This window comes from Acromyrmex echinatior, chromosome 15 (assembly GCF_024713525.1).
Source record: "Acromyrmex echinatior isolate Ae372 chromosome 15, ASM2471352v2, whole genome shotgun sequence".
Classification (NCBI taxonomy): Eukaryota; Metazoa; Arthropoda; class Insecta; order Hymenoptera; family Formicidae; genus Acromyrmex; species Acromyrmex echinatior.
The window spans coordinates 8116761-8131543 of NC_141866.1; the positions used below are offsets into that span (position 1 = coordinate 8116761).

General features: G+C 32.3%; 1 protein-coding gene, 1 long non-coding RNA gene and 1 other non-coding gene across 3 annotated transcripts; 1 reads left to right on the forward strand and 2 right to left on the reverse strand.

The window, feature by feature from the left end:
- The first annotated feature begins 1176 nt into the window (after positions 1 to 1176).
- On the forward strand, positions 1177 to 6414 carry LOC147907256 (uncharacterized). Its single transcript, XR_015547565.1, has 2 exons — positions 1177 to 3455; positions 5926 to 6414. It is a non-coding gene; the product is annotated as an uncharacterized LOC147907256 (long non-coding RNA).
- A 190-nt stretch (positions 6415 to 6604) lies between these two features.
- On the reverse strand, positions 6605 to 9374 carry Phb1 (prohibitin 1). The gene is made up of 4 exons (XM_011057679.2): positions 9247 to 9374; positions 8744 to 8848; positions 8204 to 8625; positions 6605 to 7147 (listed from the first exon to the last, which is right to left on the reverse strand). The coding sequence occupies exons 2-4, from the start codon at positions 8829 to 8831 to the stop codon at positions 6839 to 6841; spliced, it is 819 nt and encodes a 272-aa protein (XP_011055981.1). The 5' UTR covers positions 8832 to 8848; positions 9247 to 9374; the 3' UTR covers positions 6605 to 6838.
- A 344-nt stretch (positions 9375 to 9718) lies between these two features.
- Positions 9719 to 9792, reverse strand: TRNAN-GUU (transfer RNA asparagine (anticodon GUU)). Its single transcript has one exon. It is a non-coding gene; the product is annotated as a tRNA-Asn (tRNA).
- Positions 9793 to 14783: the final 4991 nt, after the last annotated feature.

Consider the following 14783-nt stretch of genomic DNA (forward strand, 5'->3'; position numbering starts at 1 on the left):
TTTATTTTTTCCAGCTTTGAACACAAAATACACTAGCGACAAATACATTAGCATATACACTTTAATTGTGGAAAAGGAATTTTTATTCTGTGAAATTACTACGAAAAAATTCGACAGGAACAAAAATGTCAAAAATTATTATTATACGCTAATTTTATCGGTAATACAGGGGGCTTCCCCCCCTCCCTAAGGACCCCCTTAATGATAACGATATCGTGTTATTGTCGTCAAATATTAGAGACACAAGTCACTTTTGAAAAAAATGACTTAGATCTTCGAAAATAATTCACAGTATCTTAAGAAATTAATATGAATAGTAATGGAAAAAAATACAATAAATCAATATATTTAAATTTTAAAAATTCTTTTAATTCTGTTTTAATTTTATTTGGGATATTCTTCGTTATCCAACCAGAAGCTACCATAGTTAAGGCTATTTTCATTTCCAAGGATCAGAAGACGAAGATAGCCTTAGCCGTGGTTGCTTCTGGTATAAGGAAGAAATGTCCAAGATAAAATTGAAGAAATGAAGGAAGTTAAAAGGATTTTCAGAATTTCAATGTATAACAAAGAAAAGCCATTACTTATCTGAAATTCTATAACTCTTAACGATAATATTGATATTATTATATTATCGTTGCGCAGATATTATTGTATATATAATAAAAAGTTGCGTAACGATAATAATGATATACCGACATTGTCGTTAAAAGTTACAGAATTTTAACGCTGGTAACAATCCAACATGATAAACACATTTGTGTCTAATTCATTTTAGCAAGAATCTACTTTGTATCATTTTTTGATCTTGAGAGATATTAACACAGCATGCGCATCAGTTAGGAGACCCAAATATCCTTTCTACAACTTTAAAGATTTCTAAAACTTAAATGTAGTTATTTTTTTTTGTTTTACTGCAATTTTCCTCTTTATCTTTTTAAACTTTAAATCCTAATTATTTAAGTGCCTACTTATCATTGAACATTGAATGATCCGATATAATTGCATTCCTATCTAATCGGTTCTACGATTCTTCAAGAATTCACTTCGCAGCTCATTCATCGACTTTGAGAGTAAATTTGAGGGACATCAGCGCATCACAAGTGCAGGAGATCTGAACATCCCTCCTGCAACTCTGTTCCCCTCCCGGATCCTAATGTACCCCCGGGGATTACGTTCGCGTGCATACATGCACCGGCTTGCCAACGTGATTATAGGGCCTGTTCGGGACTGCCCTCGATCTAAATCAATCGCGAGCTGAATGCTGAGCAAAGAGAGAAAGAGAGTGGCCCCTTCGGGCTCTCACCTGTGTCTCGTCCACCGAAGTGATGGAGGTGACGCGATAGTTTATCGTTCTTATCTTTTTACTTATCGCTTCTGACATACGTTTGTTTAATTCTAACGATCGTTCAGATTTAACTTAATAAGCAGATATATACTTATCTTTGTCGAAGAAGTTATAGACACAGATAAGAGTAAAAATATATATATTCTGTTATATTCTAAAGAAAAAGAAAACTTCAAGGTAAACTTATCGCATAGCCTCATAAATCATCGACATAATAAGTTAATTAATTTATTTTTTTAATTATTAATCTATTAATTTCATCAAACAAACTTGGACACAGAGATAAAAAGATATTTTCTGACTGGAATCAAGTACACCTGACATATTTTTGTAACATTGGCTAAGAAACGTATACGTACCTCTCTAAAATCTTTGAAATGGAAATTTAATAATTTTAAAGAGAGTGACAATTGAAGCAGTGTTGAAAAGGAGTAGTTCAATTGTCAATTTTTAAGAGTGAGATTTCACTTTTTGGAATTGGATTCCACTCCAGAGAGATTTTAGAAAGTATAGAGAAGAAATATGAAACTTTTCCGAAGCAAAAAAGAAAAATTTAGGAAAGATGATTTTTTTCATATCATGTTTTATAAATGTATGGCCAGTTCATCGTATCTAAAAGATTGTTCATCAGGACGGATCGCGCGGCGTATTTATTGAAAATTATTCCTCGCGTGCGAGGTTTCGAATGAAGAGAGGAAAGAGGAGGGAGGACGAGCGAACAAAAGGAAAAACCTGACTCAGTCTTCCTAAAATTGCGACTGCAGAAGGCAAACGGCCCGCGCTTACTTTGACGGGTTAAAACACTTTAGAGTAATATCTTCACACCCCGGCCATCCGGTGGCGATGATTGCTACAGCCAGGCCTCGCCTCGAGCTCGAAGGAAAGCCCTTCTCATGCTACGTGGAGAAAGGGAGGAAATTTTACGGATGAGTACTTAAAAGGGCATTCTAATTCCAAATTGTTGCTCGCGTGCAACCGCGCTAACAAATAGACGGCAGTAGTTATGGTTATAATCAATTTTCGCATCAACTAGCTCTTACTATTCTCGACAAACTTGAAAAGGTTGTAGCGAAGATATTAAACTGTTCGCAGTTTATCTTATTAGAAGAATCCTAATCTCTGATACGCGCGCGTGTAAGTTTCGAAACGATTTGCTGGGCAAATTGCTCAAAACGCAACCAATCACGATCAATTTAAGGATGCGACGTCAGTACTTGATGCTTATTTAATCGACTTCTCTGTCGACATTTTATTTCTAATAATAACGACGTTTATACTTTGCTGCGCGTGTTTCATCATAGAGCTATGATGAAAAGCGCAATCCGATAGAACTCGTGGACGTAAATATCCGGCGTTGATTACCCGAGAATCGTGAACAAAGTGCGTAATCATACGCACGAATCGTCGGTGGGATGAAAAGAGCCGAAACGACGACGATGACGGCGGCGGTCAGCACGAGTGTTTAAAATCGCGGTTCATCCAATTTCATCGTCGACTGTTAATGCAAAACAGCGACAGCAAGGGCGGACCAACGGGACTACAGTCTGCATTGCTCCGTGGACCGTATCAAGACAAAAAGCTCGTTCGTTGCCTTTAGGCGCAATGGCAGGACCGGCGGCAGTTTTACGCTCATGCATTTTCCACCTTAATTAACGAGATTTCTGTAACGAGCTGTGGTGGACCCCGGACCGCTCCCCATTTATCGTTGGTTTCTCGTGGTCGTGGTCAGTTCAAAGCGGCCGTTATTACGCTGACTCGTCGTGCGTGAGCGACTTCTCAAGCTCGGCGATACTTCCCTTTCTCTCTAACGCGGTAAAACGGAACGGTCGAGATGTTAATTACGATTACGAACTCGAGATAGAAAACGCGCTCGCTCGCTCGCGAGTTGAGCCGGCGCAGCGGCGCGGTTTGCGTCTCGGCGAACCTAATCGATGGAAATTTTATAACCCGCCGCTCGTATCATTAATATCGATGATGTAGCTAGTCGTGTCTAATAACTAATCGCGCCAGTCCCTTACGTAGGGCCTCCGACTCGAGCATCGCCATGAGCGATTTCGTTTCATATTTGTGTTCAGCTATAATGTTGAAACTGAGAGTATATATTAATGTAAGTAGAAAGAGAAAGAGAAAATTTACAAATTAATAAATTTAGAATATTTTAAATCTTACATTGAAGATTGAGAATTTAATTTCGCAGGAATAAATTTCTGTCAATTTCTTTCTATTCCTCTTCGCCTGTTTCTTTCCTTCTGCGAATCGTTAAGACGTAGAAAATTTGTTGCAAGCAGTGAAATTTGTAGAGGACATAATTTCATCCTTCTCTTGAGTCGGGATCTATGGGGACTCCGACGAGAGGCAATAAGCCTTAGGCGTTTTGTCTCTGAGGAAGGCCATCGGCATATGCAGCTCGCGTGCATCGGTACGACCATAGGATCTGAGTAACAGGTGCAGATGCGGCGGAGGAAGCCCGATCGTTAGCCCGACAGCCCGCGGTGCATGTGTGCCTATTATGATTTCTTTCGTAATTAGTCTCTCTCTTTTTCTCTTTCTCCCGCTTCCTTCGCATCCCGTACGTGTATTCGGGCGTACATAACATTTGTTTCGTTGCATGTTTCGTGGCTCGATCCTGTAACATGTGTTATACCACATCACCCCATAGCTGTCGATGGCCTTTCGACTTGGCGAAGGGACAACGACGGCGGTTAACAATGATTTTATGTATCGTTCGTACGAATTTAATTGAGAATATATCTCGTTTGAAGATAAATCTGCGCAAAAGAATATTAACTCTTCGGAGCTGCGCTAAAATCTGTAACATAGCTACTGACGTTGGGTCTGTAGAAACCATTTAATTTATGTTACTTAAAAGGCACTAATTAATTTCAAGGAATCAAAATGACATAATTAATTATAAAAAAATTAAAAGATATAAAAAAGAATGAATATTAGAGTCATTATTCTATAACTCTTGATAATAGTATCGTTACATTGCAAGTTTTATTATTTTATATATAATAAAAAAAAGCTGCGCAATACATCCTTTAAAATTCTTCGAGTGAATTCTTCGATTCTTCTCATTCTTAAAGATTAAAAATTGAGCTATTCTTTTGCGAGATTAACTTAATTTTTAGTCTTTAGAAATTCCATACTAAAGAAAATTTAGAGAGTAATATACCAACACTATCGTTAAAAGTTACCGAATAAAGGCCTAAGTACATTTTAATAAGAATAATCCAAATTTAGATGTAACATAAAAAAAATTGAATTGTTTGACATTTCTGAGCTTTATAATTGAGTGAATCAATATAGATCTACCTAATCCACATAGGGGATTAAGATAAAAATGTTTCACTTAAAATATTGGACTTGAGAAAATCAATAGATAACGCGACAGCTTACCATTTTAGATAATTACTACGTTTAGATCTTACGTTTAGTTCTTTTAAAGGTCTTTCAGATAAAAACGTCTCATATTCCGATCATCTTACTACTGCCCTAAATTCAATTTATCTTGGGCTAAGGTTTACATCTTCGATTTAACGCAAGATTATCTCCTCGCGAAATTCTGACCGATCGATCGAGGATGTATACGAAATAGGTATTCCGAGATGGACCGGGTCCTTGGTTCTGTCTACCTACGTACGCGTATATAGATATACATATATACATGGCGTGATACACATATATATGTATATATGTAGTCAAATGTACGCGTATACACTGGAGAAAGCGTCTTGGCAAGGGATTTTGCAGAGGGTTGGCTGTTTGCGCCTCTCGACAAATAAGGGGAAGTCGTTATCCCGTGGATGGGAGGAGTAATTAACTGCTTCTACCTCCTTTCTGTCCGCTCCACCTTCCTCCCGTTCTTCCTCAGCATCCTCCCATTCCAGCTTCGGCTTCTACTCGAAGGAACAGACTTAAGGAGACCCGCTTAGGCTTTCACGGGGTCGTGTCTTCATTATTCACGCTAATCTGCTCTCGCCCCGTGCTGCTGCCACCGCGAACCCTCCTTGGTGCTTCCTTCTGTTTCTCTCTCTCTCTCTCTCTCTCTCTCTCTCTCTCTCTCTCTCTTTCACTTTTGCTTCTCTCTATTCGCGGAAATTATATTATATTATTATCGTGCGGCACAACCGTGAAGCAAACGATGCATACTGTGTGATGATACAGTGTTCAGCATCTTTGAAAATCAGGAAGGTGGGATTCATTTTTGAATCAATATTGCGCTAAGCTAGGATTACTAGATTTCCCTGGAACTTTAACACCAAAGCAAACAAAAATTTGCAAATATATTGGATCAAATTAATAATATTAGTATAATTTTTTCAAAAAAGAATTTTATAAAATAAACGTTGAAATCTCCTACAATATCCGATATTTAAAAAAATGAATCAATCTGTTAATTATTCGCTCATAAGACACGCAATAAATCTATCCGGACATTAATAACCGGTAACCGAAACACGTGTAAGTGCAACCGGCATCATTGTGTATATTTTATATTTTTACAGTGGACCACCATGCTAAAGGCACCCCGCAATGATCACCAAATTATGATGGATTGTTTTCTTTATTAACAGCTTGTGCCGACAGAGGCGAGACGCGAGCTCCCCGACCGAGATAATCTTCCACCAATTTCGACTTCCTGATTGATCATGGCGATCCATCGGATGGTTCGCTCGAAGGGATCGTCCGGAACGAACAGATCGGATCACCTACCGATCCAAGACCTTTCGTTATCGCGGATTTAAAAAGTACATGTCGACACTTCTGAGTGCAAAATTAGATTCGTTAACTTGATTTTTTGTTTTATCAGATATTAAAGAAAAATTATCGAACAAAAGAATAGCAAAACGATTCACATGATAATATATTAAGAATAAGCTTAAATTATGGAATATAAATGATATGGAATATAATTTGATTATAATTTCAATTTCAATATAAGCCTAGAGTGTATGTGCAATAAATGAATTTTTCATTTTCCCCTTTCAATTGTATATACTTACTATATAAAAAATTAAAGATGTGTGTGTGTGTGTGTGTGTGTGTGTGTGTGTGTGTGTGTGTGTGTGTGTGTGAGAAAAAATTAATAATTTTCTGAAAAGCTATTTCTCTTAAGTATGTATGATATGGAAAAACCATATCCATCAATATATGAATATTTCTTTTAGATTTTTTCAAATCTGTAAGTTGCAGATATTAAAGGATATAAGACTACATTAATGTTAATAAATAATAATTATGTAACACTAGAGCTTTTAGCAACTAAACGGTATGATAGGACGTAATATATTTATAAAATGGCGTAAATTCACCAATTAAACCATTTAAATGTTACAAAATACTATATTCCTGCTATAAAGGTTTCAGGGAAGTTTTTATCATATAGACTATATTCTTTTTTACACTCTTTCTCACTCTGTTACAGCGATAAACTTCTCATGATATAAATGCACAATTCATGTAGAAACATGTAACAATTCGTTTATTTTACTGCGGTAAGTTAAGCAACACATTTAAACCCGAAGGTAAATATGCCACTTGACGAGACTTGGATAAATTATGCGCGATATCTTCCGCAGCTTCGATCTTTCTAAGTTCAACCAAACCTTCTCCTGCCTCAGCTAGAGACTTTGCTAATAAACTCGCGGCCTGGGCATCACCCTCAGCACTAATAATAGCTGCTTTCTTCTGTTGTTCAGCCTTTTCTACTAAGAAACGGGCTTTCTCTGCATCTTGTTGCGCCACTTGTTTTAATTCTACTGCTTGGGTAAATTCTTTACCAAATGTTAAATGTGTCTAAAAGAATTTTTTAAAAATAATGATAATTTATGTGTTGATTACACATACCGTTCATATTTTTTTTTTTTTTTCATAATACAATGTATATATCAAGTGACCAAAAAAGATTTTGTTTTTCCAAAATTATAAAGTTTAATATATGTGACATGCAACAAAGGATTGCGTTACAAATATCAGTGACATTAAAAACAAGACGCACTGCAGAGTTTATTTCTATACATAAAATTGGAAAGAAAGTGCCATAACATTGTGAAAATTAATCTAAAAATTTTTGAAGTACTCCAAACTTAAACAAATAATTCAAGTAAAGACTCTAATGAGTAAATCAAAACATTAAAGAGAAACCTTTGAGAGCCAAGACAGGTTGTAAGTGTGTAATTATATTGTATTATAAAAGACTTCATTATAAAAAATAAATATATGTTTCGATCCTAATTTGAATCTTCTTCAGTATAAACTTAATATTCACATAAAATAATCATAAATATCGTCATGAATATCGGAATAAGAAAGTTAATATGGTCAATGTTGACTAGTTCTCCCGTCCACATCTTGTTAATGGTTATTCATTAAATTTCAACAAAATGAACGATGAGGTTGATAACAATAGTTGTGTGTATATGATCATCAAATTGTCAGGAAAAAACGCTAATATCTAGTAGACGATGTTAATAATGAGAACATTATAGACGTAATGATTCCTTAGTTATTCATGCTTGTATGTTATATAAGTTTAAACTTAAAAAGCTTTTCATAAGCCTAGCATAGGCCATTTGCACAGACTTTGTTTTAAATTCAGCATACAAGAATGATTAACCGAGATTGAAATGCTTATTTCTGGGTCAATTTTCACAATATTATGGCATTTCCTTTCCAATTTTCAATATGTAAATAGATAAATAGATTCTTTATATAATCTTAATTTTAGTGTTACTGATATTGTAATATAATTTGTCAAATCTTTCGTGTCACATACATTAAATTATATTTGATAATTCTGCAAAAATAATAAAACTTTTTTGTTATCTGACAAATAAATGTAATTGTACTTACAAGAGAAATATCATCCAAAATAAGTCCAAACTGTGCAGCTCTTTCTGTTAAATCGTCGCTGACTTTTTGAGACACAATTTCTCTTTGTGTAATTAGTTCTCCAGCATCAAATTGTGCAACAACAGCTTTCAACACTTCGGTGGTAATAGAAGGTAATACTCTTTCTTCATAGTCAACACCAAGTATCGTGTATATCTTAGGCAACGAATCTGGCACAGGCCTGAAGAGGATACGAAGAGTGATATTTACATTCTGCAAATCCTTGCTCCCAGTAATAACAGCAACATTCCTCGGACGTGAACGAATATCAAAAATAATTGGTTTTTGCACCCAAGGAATAAAAAAGTGTGTTCCTTCTCCTATCACGGAATTTTTTATACCCGCAAATCTATCAAATATAACTGCTCTGTGACCACCGTCAACTAAAAAATATATTAATATATTAATTAAAGGATTACAAACTAATAATTAAGAAAATTATATATTAATTTAAGAAAATGAACATAACTGACTATCACACAGAAATAGGAGATACCATACCATTGTATAATGCAGAATTAATAACACCGCCGGTCAGTGCTATGCCTAGGCCGAGTTGACCCAATCGATTAAAAAATTGTGCTGCCATGATTGAATGTATGCTATCTACAAAACATAAAATATTATTATATAATATAATATGAGATGATGAAATCTATAATATATTATCATAATATAAATTCCTTATAATCACAATACTATTCTAACCTAAAATATTGAAAAAAATATATTTGAAATACGTATCTTTAAGAAAGAAATAAAAGGAAAGAAAAGGAAATGGCAATAAATGTATTAAAGATTTTTCAATTATGACACTGTGTAATCATCTATTACTTTATATTTCCTAAATGAAGCGAAAATGAGTGTATCACAACCGGTGAAACTAAATTCTTTTGTTCGCCGATCTAATCTAAGTGTTCCTCTTCTTATGTCATACGAATATATAATTAAATTAAAATTGATAATAATCGCTATTGCTTATAATAAAAACAATTGATACTTACGTAATAAATCGTGACTCCGGTTGAAATATTCAGTTTTCTTCTCGCGTGGAATCGATAAGAGGAAAATGGAGTAATGGAGTTCCTGATAATTCAGTCTGGGAACTTGGAAAACTACACAAGCGCCACGATCTTCGATATTGGCAATCGTAACTTTGCGCGGCAATTTTAAATATTAATTGCATGAATACATTTGCAAATGTGAAAATAATTTATAAACATAAACAATGTCATTATATATTATGACAAACAAGCGCGTCATATTTTCGCGATTATTGTGATTACTACCTGTGTAAATTATATACATAATCCAATTGCTGGAACCTTGTAAAATTCTAATTAAAATTTTTTTATTGCCAATTTTAATTACACATTATTTGATAAGAGTTTATTATTATATCGGTTTTATAAATAAAATTATCGACCAAAATATCACAAGGGCAATATTACTAATGTTTACGATAAAAAAAAATAACGCCCCCGGGTGGGCTCGAACCACCAACCTTTCGGTTAACAGCCGAACGCGCTAGCCGATTGCGCCACGGAGGCAATTCAACAATCGTTTATATTGTACAGTATATAAGGTAAATTAAGAGAAAATAGTTTATTTTTATGATTATTGACAATAATTTACAATTATTGACAATAATTTACAATTATTGACAATAATTTACAATTATTGACAATAATTTACAATTATTGACAATAATTTACAATTATTGACAATAATTTACAATTATTGACAATAATTTACAATTATTGAGAGTAATCTATTATACAATTGTTGACAGTAATCTATAATTATTGATAGTAATTTATAATTATTGACAGTAATTTACAGTTATTGACAATAATTATGATTATTGAAAATAATTTATAATTTATAATACTTGACAATAATTTATAATTAATAAATATTATAGTAATAAGGCTCTGTACGTATAAATCAATGTAGTACAAAAGAAGAGCAAAAAACCAGTAATGTATAAAAGAACTTTAATTTAAATTAACATTAAAAATTCATATAAACAATTACAATTAATAACAAACGTTTCGACTCCAATCGAGTCATTTTCAATATAGTCTTAATATATCAACATCGTTCTAAACTAAATAGTATTACAATACTATTATAATTTTTAATATCGTATTTTTCATTCCATGTAGTACGCTGCGAGTCATTTTTATCAAGAATCAAAGTAATCATAAGAAAATTCTTATGTCAGTAAATGTGTTAAGAGTCCATTAATAAAAAGAGAAAAAATACAGGTATGTAGATGGTAATCCACTTCGTGATATATATTAGTTTTTTATATAAATTTTTTATATATTTATTTATAGTTTTATTATATAATTTTAAGCAAATTTACAAAAGTAACGAACATCTAACTTTCACGATGTCAGTTAACGAAATTTCGTTAGATGTTACTTTTGCAAATTTGCTTAAAATAATTTATATAATAAAAAAACTAATATATTGTAGCACGAAATAAACTACCATCTATCTGCGTTTTTTTCTCTTTTTTTATTAATGGACTCTTAACACATTTACTGATATCACTGACAAGAATTTTCTTATGACTACTTTGATTCTTGATAAAAATGACTCGCAGCGTACTATACGGAATAAAAAATACGATATTAAAAATTATAATAGTATTGTAATACCATGTACACATTTTTAATTTAGAACGATGTTGATATATTAAGATCACATTGAAAATGACTCGATTGGAGTCGAAACGTTTGTTGTTAACTGTAATTGTTTATATGAATTTTTAATGCCAATTTAAATTAAAGTTCTTTTATATATTACTGGCTCTTTGCCCTTCTTTTGTACTACATTAATTTATAATTATTAATAATATTAATAATATTAATAATATTATTTAAATTATTTTATTTTAATAATGATTTAAAAATAATCATTTAAAAATTATTATCAAATAAAATGATTTAAAACCAAGCAAAAAAAGTTAATTTTATACAAGTAAAAAATAATATTTACCGCAAGGTTGCTTCACCGGTGCCCGATGTCTCTCCCAGACTTCCTCCTCCTTTCGGAATATGGTTGCCATCCTCTCGCACAGGACACTCGCGTAAAACACTCGCGAATAATAAATTATATCGCGCGCGGACTATAACTTGAGTCCGATAACTTAAACGGCACTCCCGGAGCAAACGCGCGACGCGACGAACCGGCTGCGGTTCGTTCATTTTTCAATAAATCGGCGACGAGGGTACGTTAGCTTCCCCGTTGGATTTTTACACGAAGAGAACGATTTTATTCAATATCTAAAAATTTATCTAGATATATACATATCCGAAAATTTTTAGATACTTGAAAAAATCATTCTTTTCGTGTAAATATCCTCTGGGTACTGAGCCCCCTCACCATGTCAAGGTGTACCCGTGAGAGGAAAGATAATCTGAAAAATGCAATATATAGTTATTATCTATATTACTATGCAATTACTATGTAATCGGTTGACTTTTAGAAACGAACAAACACACATCTGCAATTCGTTATTATTGCGAAATAAAGTCAGAGCAGATAAAAGGGCTCAATCTTTTATTTATACACATAGATGATATCTGTAAGATATGATTAGAATCAATAAAATAGGTTAGAGATTAATAAAAAAGAGAAAAGTTTCTTTTGTTACCGATAAATAGTTCCAAAGTTATGTTTAATTTTTAAATTGATCGTAATACGAAGGTGCACAAGAACAAAAAATTAATTAAATTATTAACTGTATTAATGGTGAAAACAGGAATTGCGTTATTTGCATGAGAGTTCATATTGCTTTTTTATGACTCGTGTTATATAACCGTTCGTATAGACGAGTAGTCGTGTGGCCGTGTAAAAATAAAACATAAATCGTATAATAAAACATCGTGTAATATTCATCGAAGAACATTAAAACGTAACGAATAGATTATTTTGTAAATATTTCGACAGTTAGACGATTGGCGCGCGATCTCGGGGTGAGGATGGCACAGGGTGGCACGGAGCGGAGCGTCATGTTTATGCGTAGTTACCGCGTGTCATTTCTTTACCGAGATTCGTACAAACAGGTAATCGTGTTGCGTGTGGCTCTTTTTACAAAATAATTTATTCGTTACGTTAATATTCTTCGATGAATATTACATGATGCTTTATTATACGATTTATATTTCATTTCTTGAATTCGTTACGCACACAACTCATCTATATCTTAGGCTGATATTCATAGTGTGTCAGAGTTTATATTCTAGACTGTCTTAAGTTAATTTTAAGAAATCACGAATCAGAGGACCGTATTAGCGTCTTAAGACATTACTTAAAACAGTCTTGAAACAAGAACGGACTATGAATACCGTCCTTCGATATCTCTAATTTATATATCTGTAAATATATAATATGAATTCTATTTATACCCATTATTATATTCAGTCCAAATTGTTTTAGATTATTTTAATATAAAAAATGTTTGCATTTATCTTTATTTAAAGAATGTATAGCTTATTATTAATCTGTATTTGAATGTAAATCATCAAAGAGAGTAATAAAGATTGAGATATAACTCTTAGTACACACCTTAGTTTTGAGCAACATTATTATTTGGGTATCCTTACGTAATTAATCATCAATTCGCGTTCGTGAATATCTAATTTTCGCAGATTAATACGCGACACCTGGAACGACTCGTACCACGCGTTCATCCACGCTGCGAAGTCGTCGAGCGAATGCCAAAGTGATGACGATCGACCACCGCACCTTGCCCCCCTACGCCTTCGCTCCGCGTCCCACCGCTTTTCGTCGCGCGCGACCCCCTTCCCCCACCGAGCTTTTCGCCAGATGTTGTTTAGATTACACCGAACTATCGCGTATTCAAACGACGAAAAATATTCAACGATTTATTCAACGATTTATATAATTATATTTTTCATATTTTACATAATTTTGACAAACGGATATCGCCGTACATTTCGCGTTTTGCTTTGTGGCATCTCGGGCACAATCTTATATTACTTGCATGGTTTTTTTAAACGTAATTAGTAATTATTCGCATGGAATATTTTTGATATTCCAGCATTGTGTCTCAATTTTCATTATTCTTTTTAATAATTTATATATTTATAAAGGTTGAGATAAAATATTCTATATATGTTCTTTATATATATATATATATATATATATATATATAAAATTTACATGTATCCTTATATATATATATATATATATATATATATATATATATATAAGGATACATGTAAATTTTCTTAATATCGTGAAACAATTTGCTAAATACAACATTGTGTGTGGTTAAAAGTACTAAATATCTTGTTAATCATTATTTAATTTTTCAGTTAATAAATTAATTTAAGATACTACTATTATTGTAAATTATTCTGCGTTTCAGAAATTATTTAAACTTACGTGTAAATGCCGATCATGGCTCGATAAAAAATAATTGTTACGACATATTTAAAATAAAAAATATAAAATAAATTTCAGAAACTTATTTAAAATATATATTTGTAGGAATTTGTAAAAGATACAACTTGTTTAAAATAAAAAATATAAAATAGTTTCCGGAAACTTATATAAAATATTAAATAAGAAATAAGTCAGAAGTGTAGTTATTTAAAATAATAAATACTAAATAATACTTTTAATTTTTTTACTTAAAATATATATTTTAATTTTTATTGCTTTTACGTATATAAAAATTATTAAATGATTTTTACGTACATTTTGACATCTTTAGAAAATATTTGTAAAGTTGTATATTTAGAACAAATTGTATATAAATTGTGTTATAATTAAATATAGTTAACAAAATGAGAAAAATGTACTTTTTCATACAAAAATGTAAAAAATGTAAAACTCTGAAACAAAAATATTTAAAGGAAAAATATGTTTCAATATCTTAAAGTTAAAAAAAAAATAGTTCAAATGTCGGTTGTCCAAAGAGTTTAGTTATTGAGTAATTTGAAAATGATGTTTTTTTTAATATACATGGTTATATATTGAAGATATATTGCATTTACATTTTAAACAATGCAATGTTTTTATTAAAAACTTCTAATTTATTAGGAAAATGTTCTTTATAACATTATAGACAACATAATATATAATATTATTGACAACGTTTAGTTGTAATGTTAGCACAAGGACACCAAAAATCGTGTTGAGTAAGGGCTAATGTGTTATTCTAAGGTTAAATTCTTTTTTTAATAATTTGCGAAATATTCCCGCAATACAATCGAGAATTAGTTGAAAATTAATAAAAATAAAAATTTTTTAGTTACAAAAAATGTACACATGTTGAGTCATTTGTGACCCAGAGGTGATTCAGTTAAAGGAGTTATGTCAGTTAAAGGATACGCACGGATTGAGGCCGGTAACACACACAACTTGTTCTCTAAATGCCAAACTTTTTTTAGGAATAGAAAAGAGATCGATATTTGATCAGGTGCTCTTAATATTTCAAAAAAAAAGAAGATATGCGCAGCACATGATGAATGACTCAGAGATGTGTATTAAAAATTAA

Bases quoted from the DNA above. Each gene is read 5' to 3' on its own strand.
- Phb1 (XM_011057679.2), bottom strand. From the start codon at position 8,831: ATGGCAGCACAATTTTTTAATCGATTGGGTCAACTCGGCCTAGGCATA. The intron at 8,626-8,743 runs GTATGGTATCTC...TATATTTTTTAG, and splicing joins TAATTCTGCATTATACAATG to TTGACGGTGGTCACAGAGCA. The intron at 7,148-8,203 runs GTAAGTACAATT...AAATTCTTTTAG, and splicing joins TTTTGGATGATATTTCTCTT to ACACATTTAACATTTGGTAA.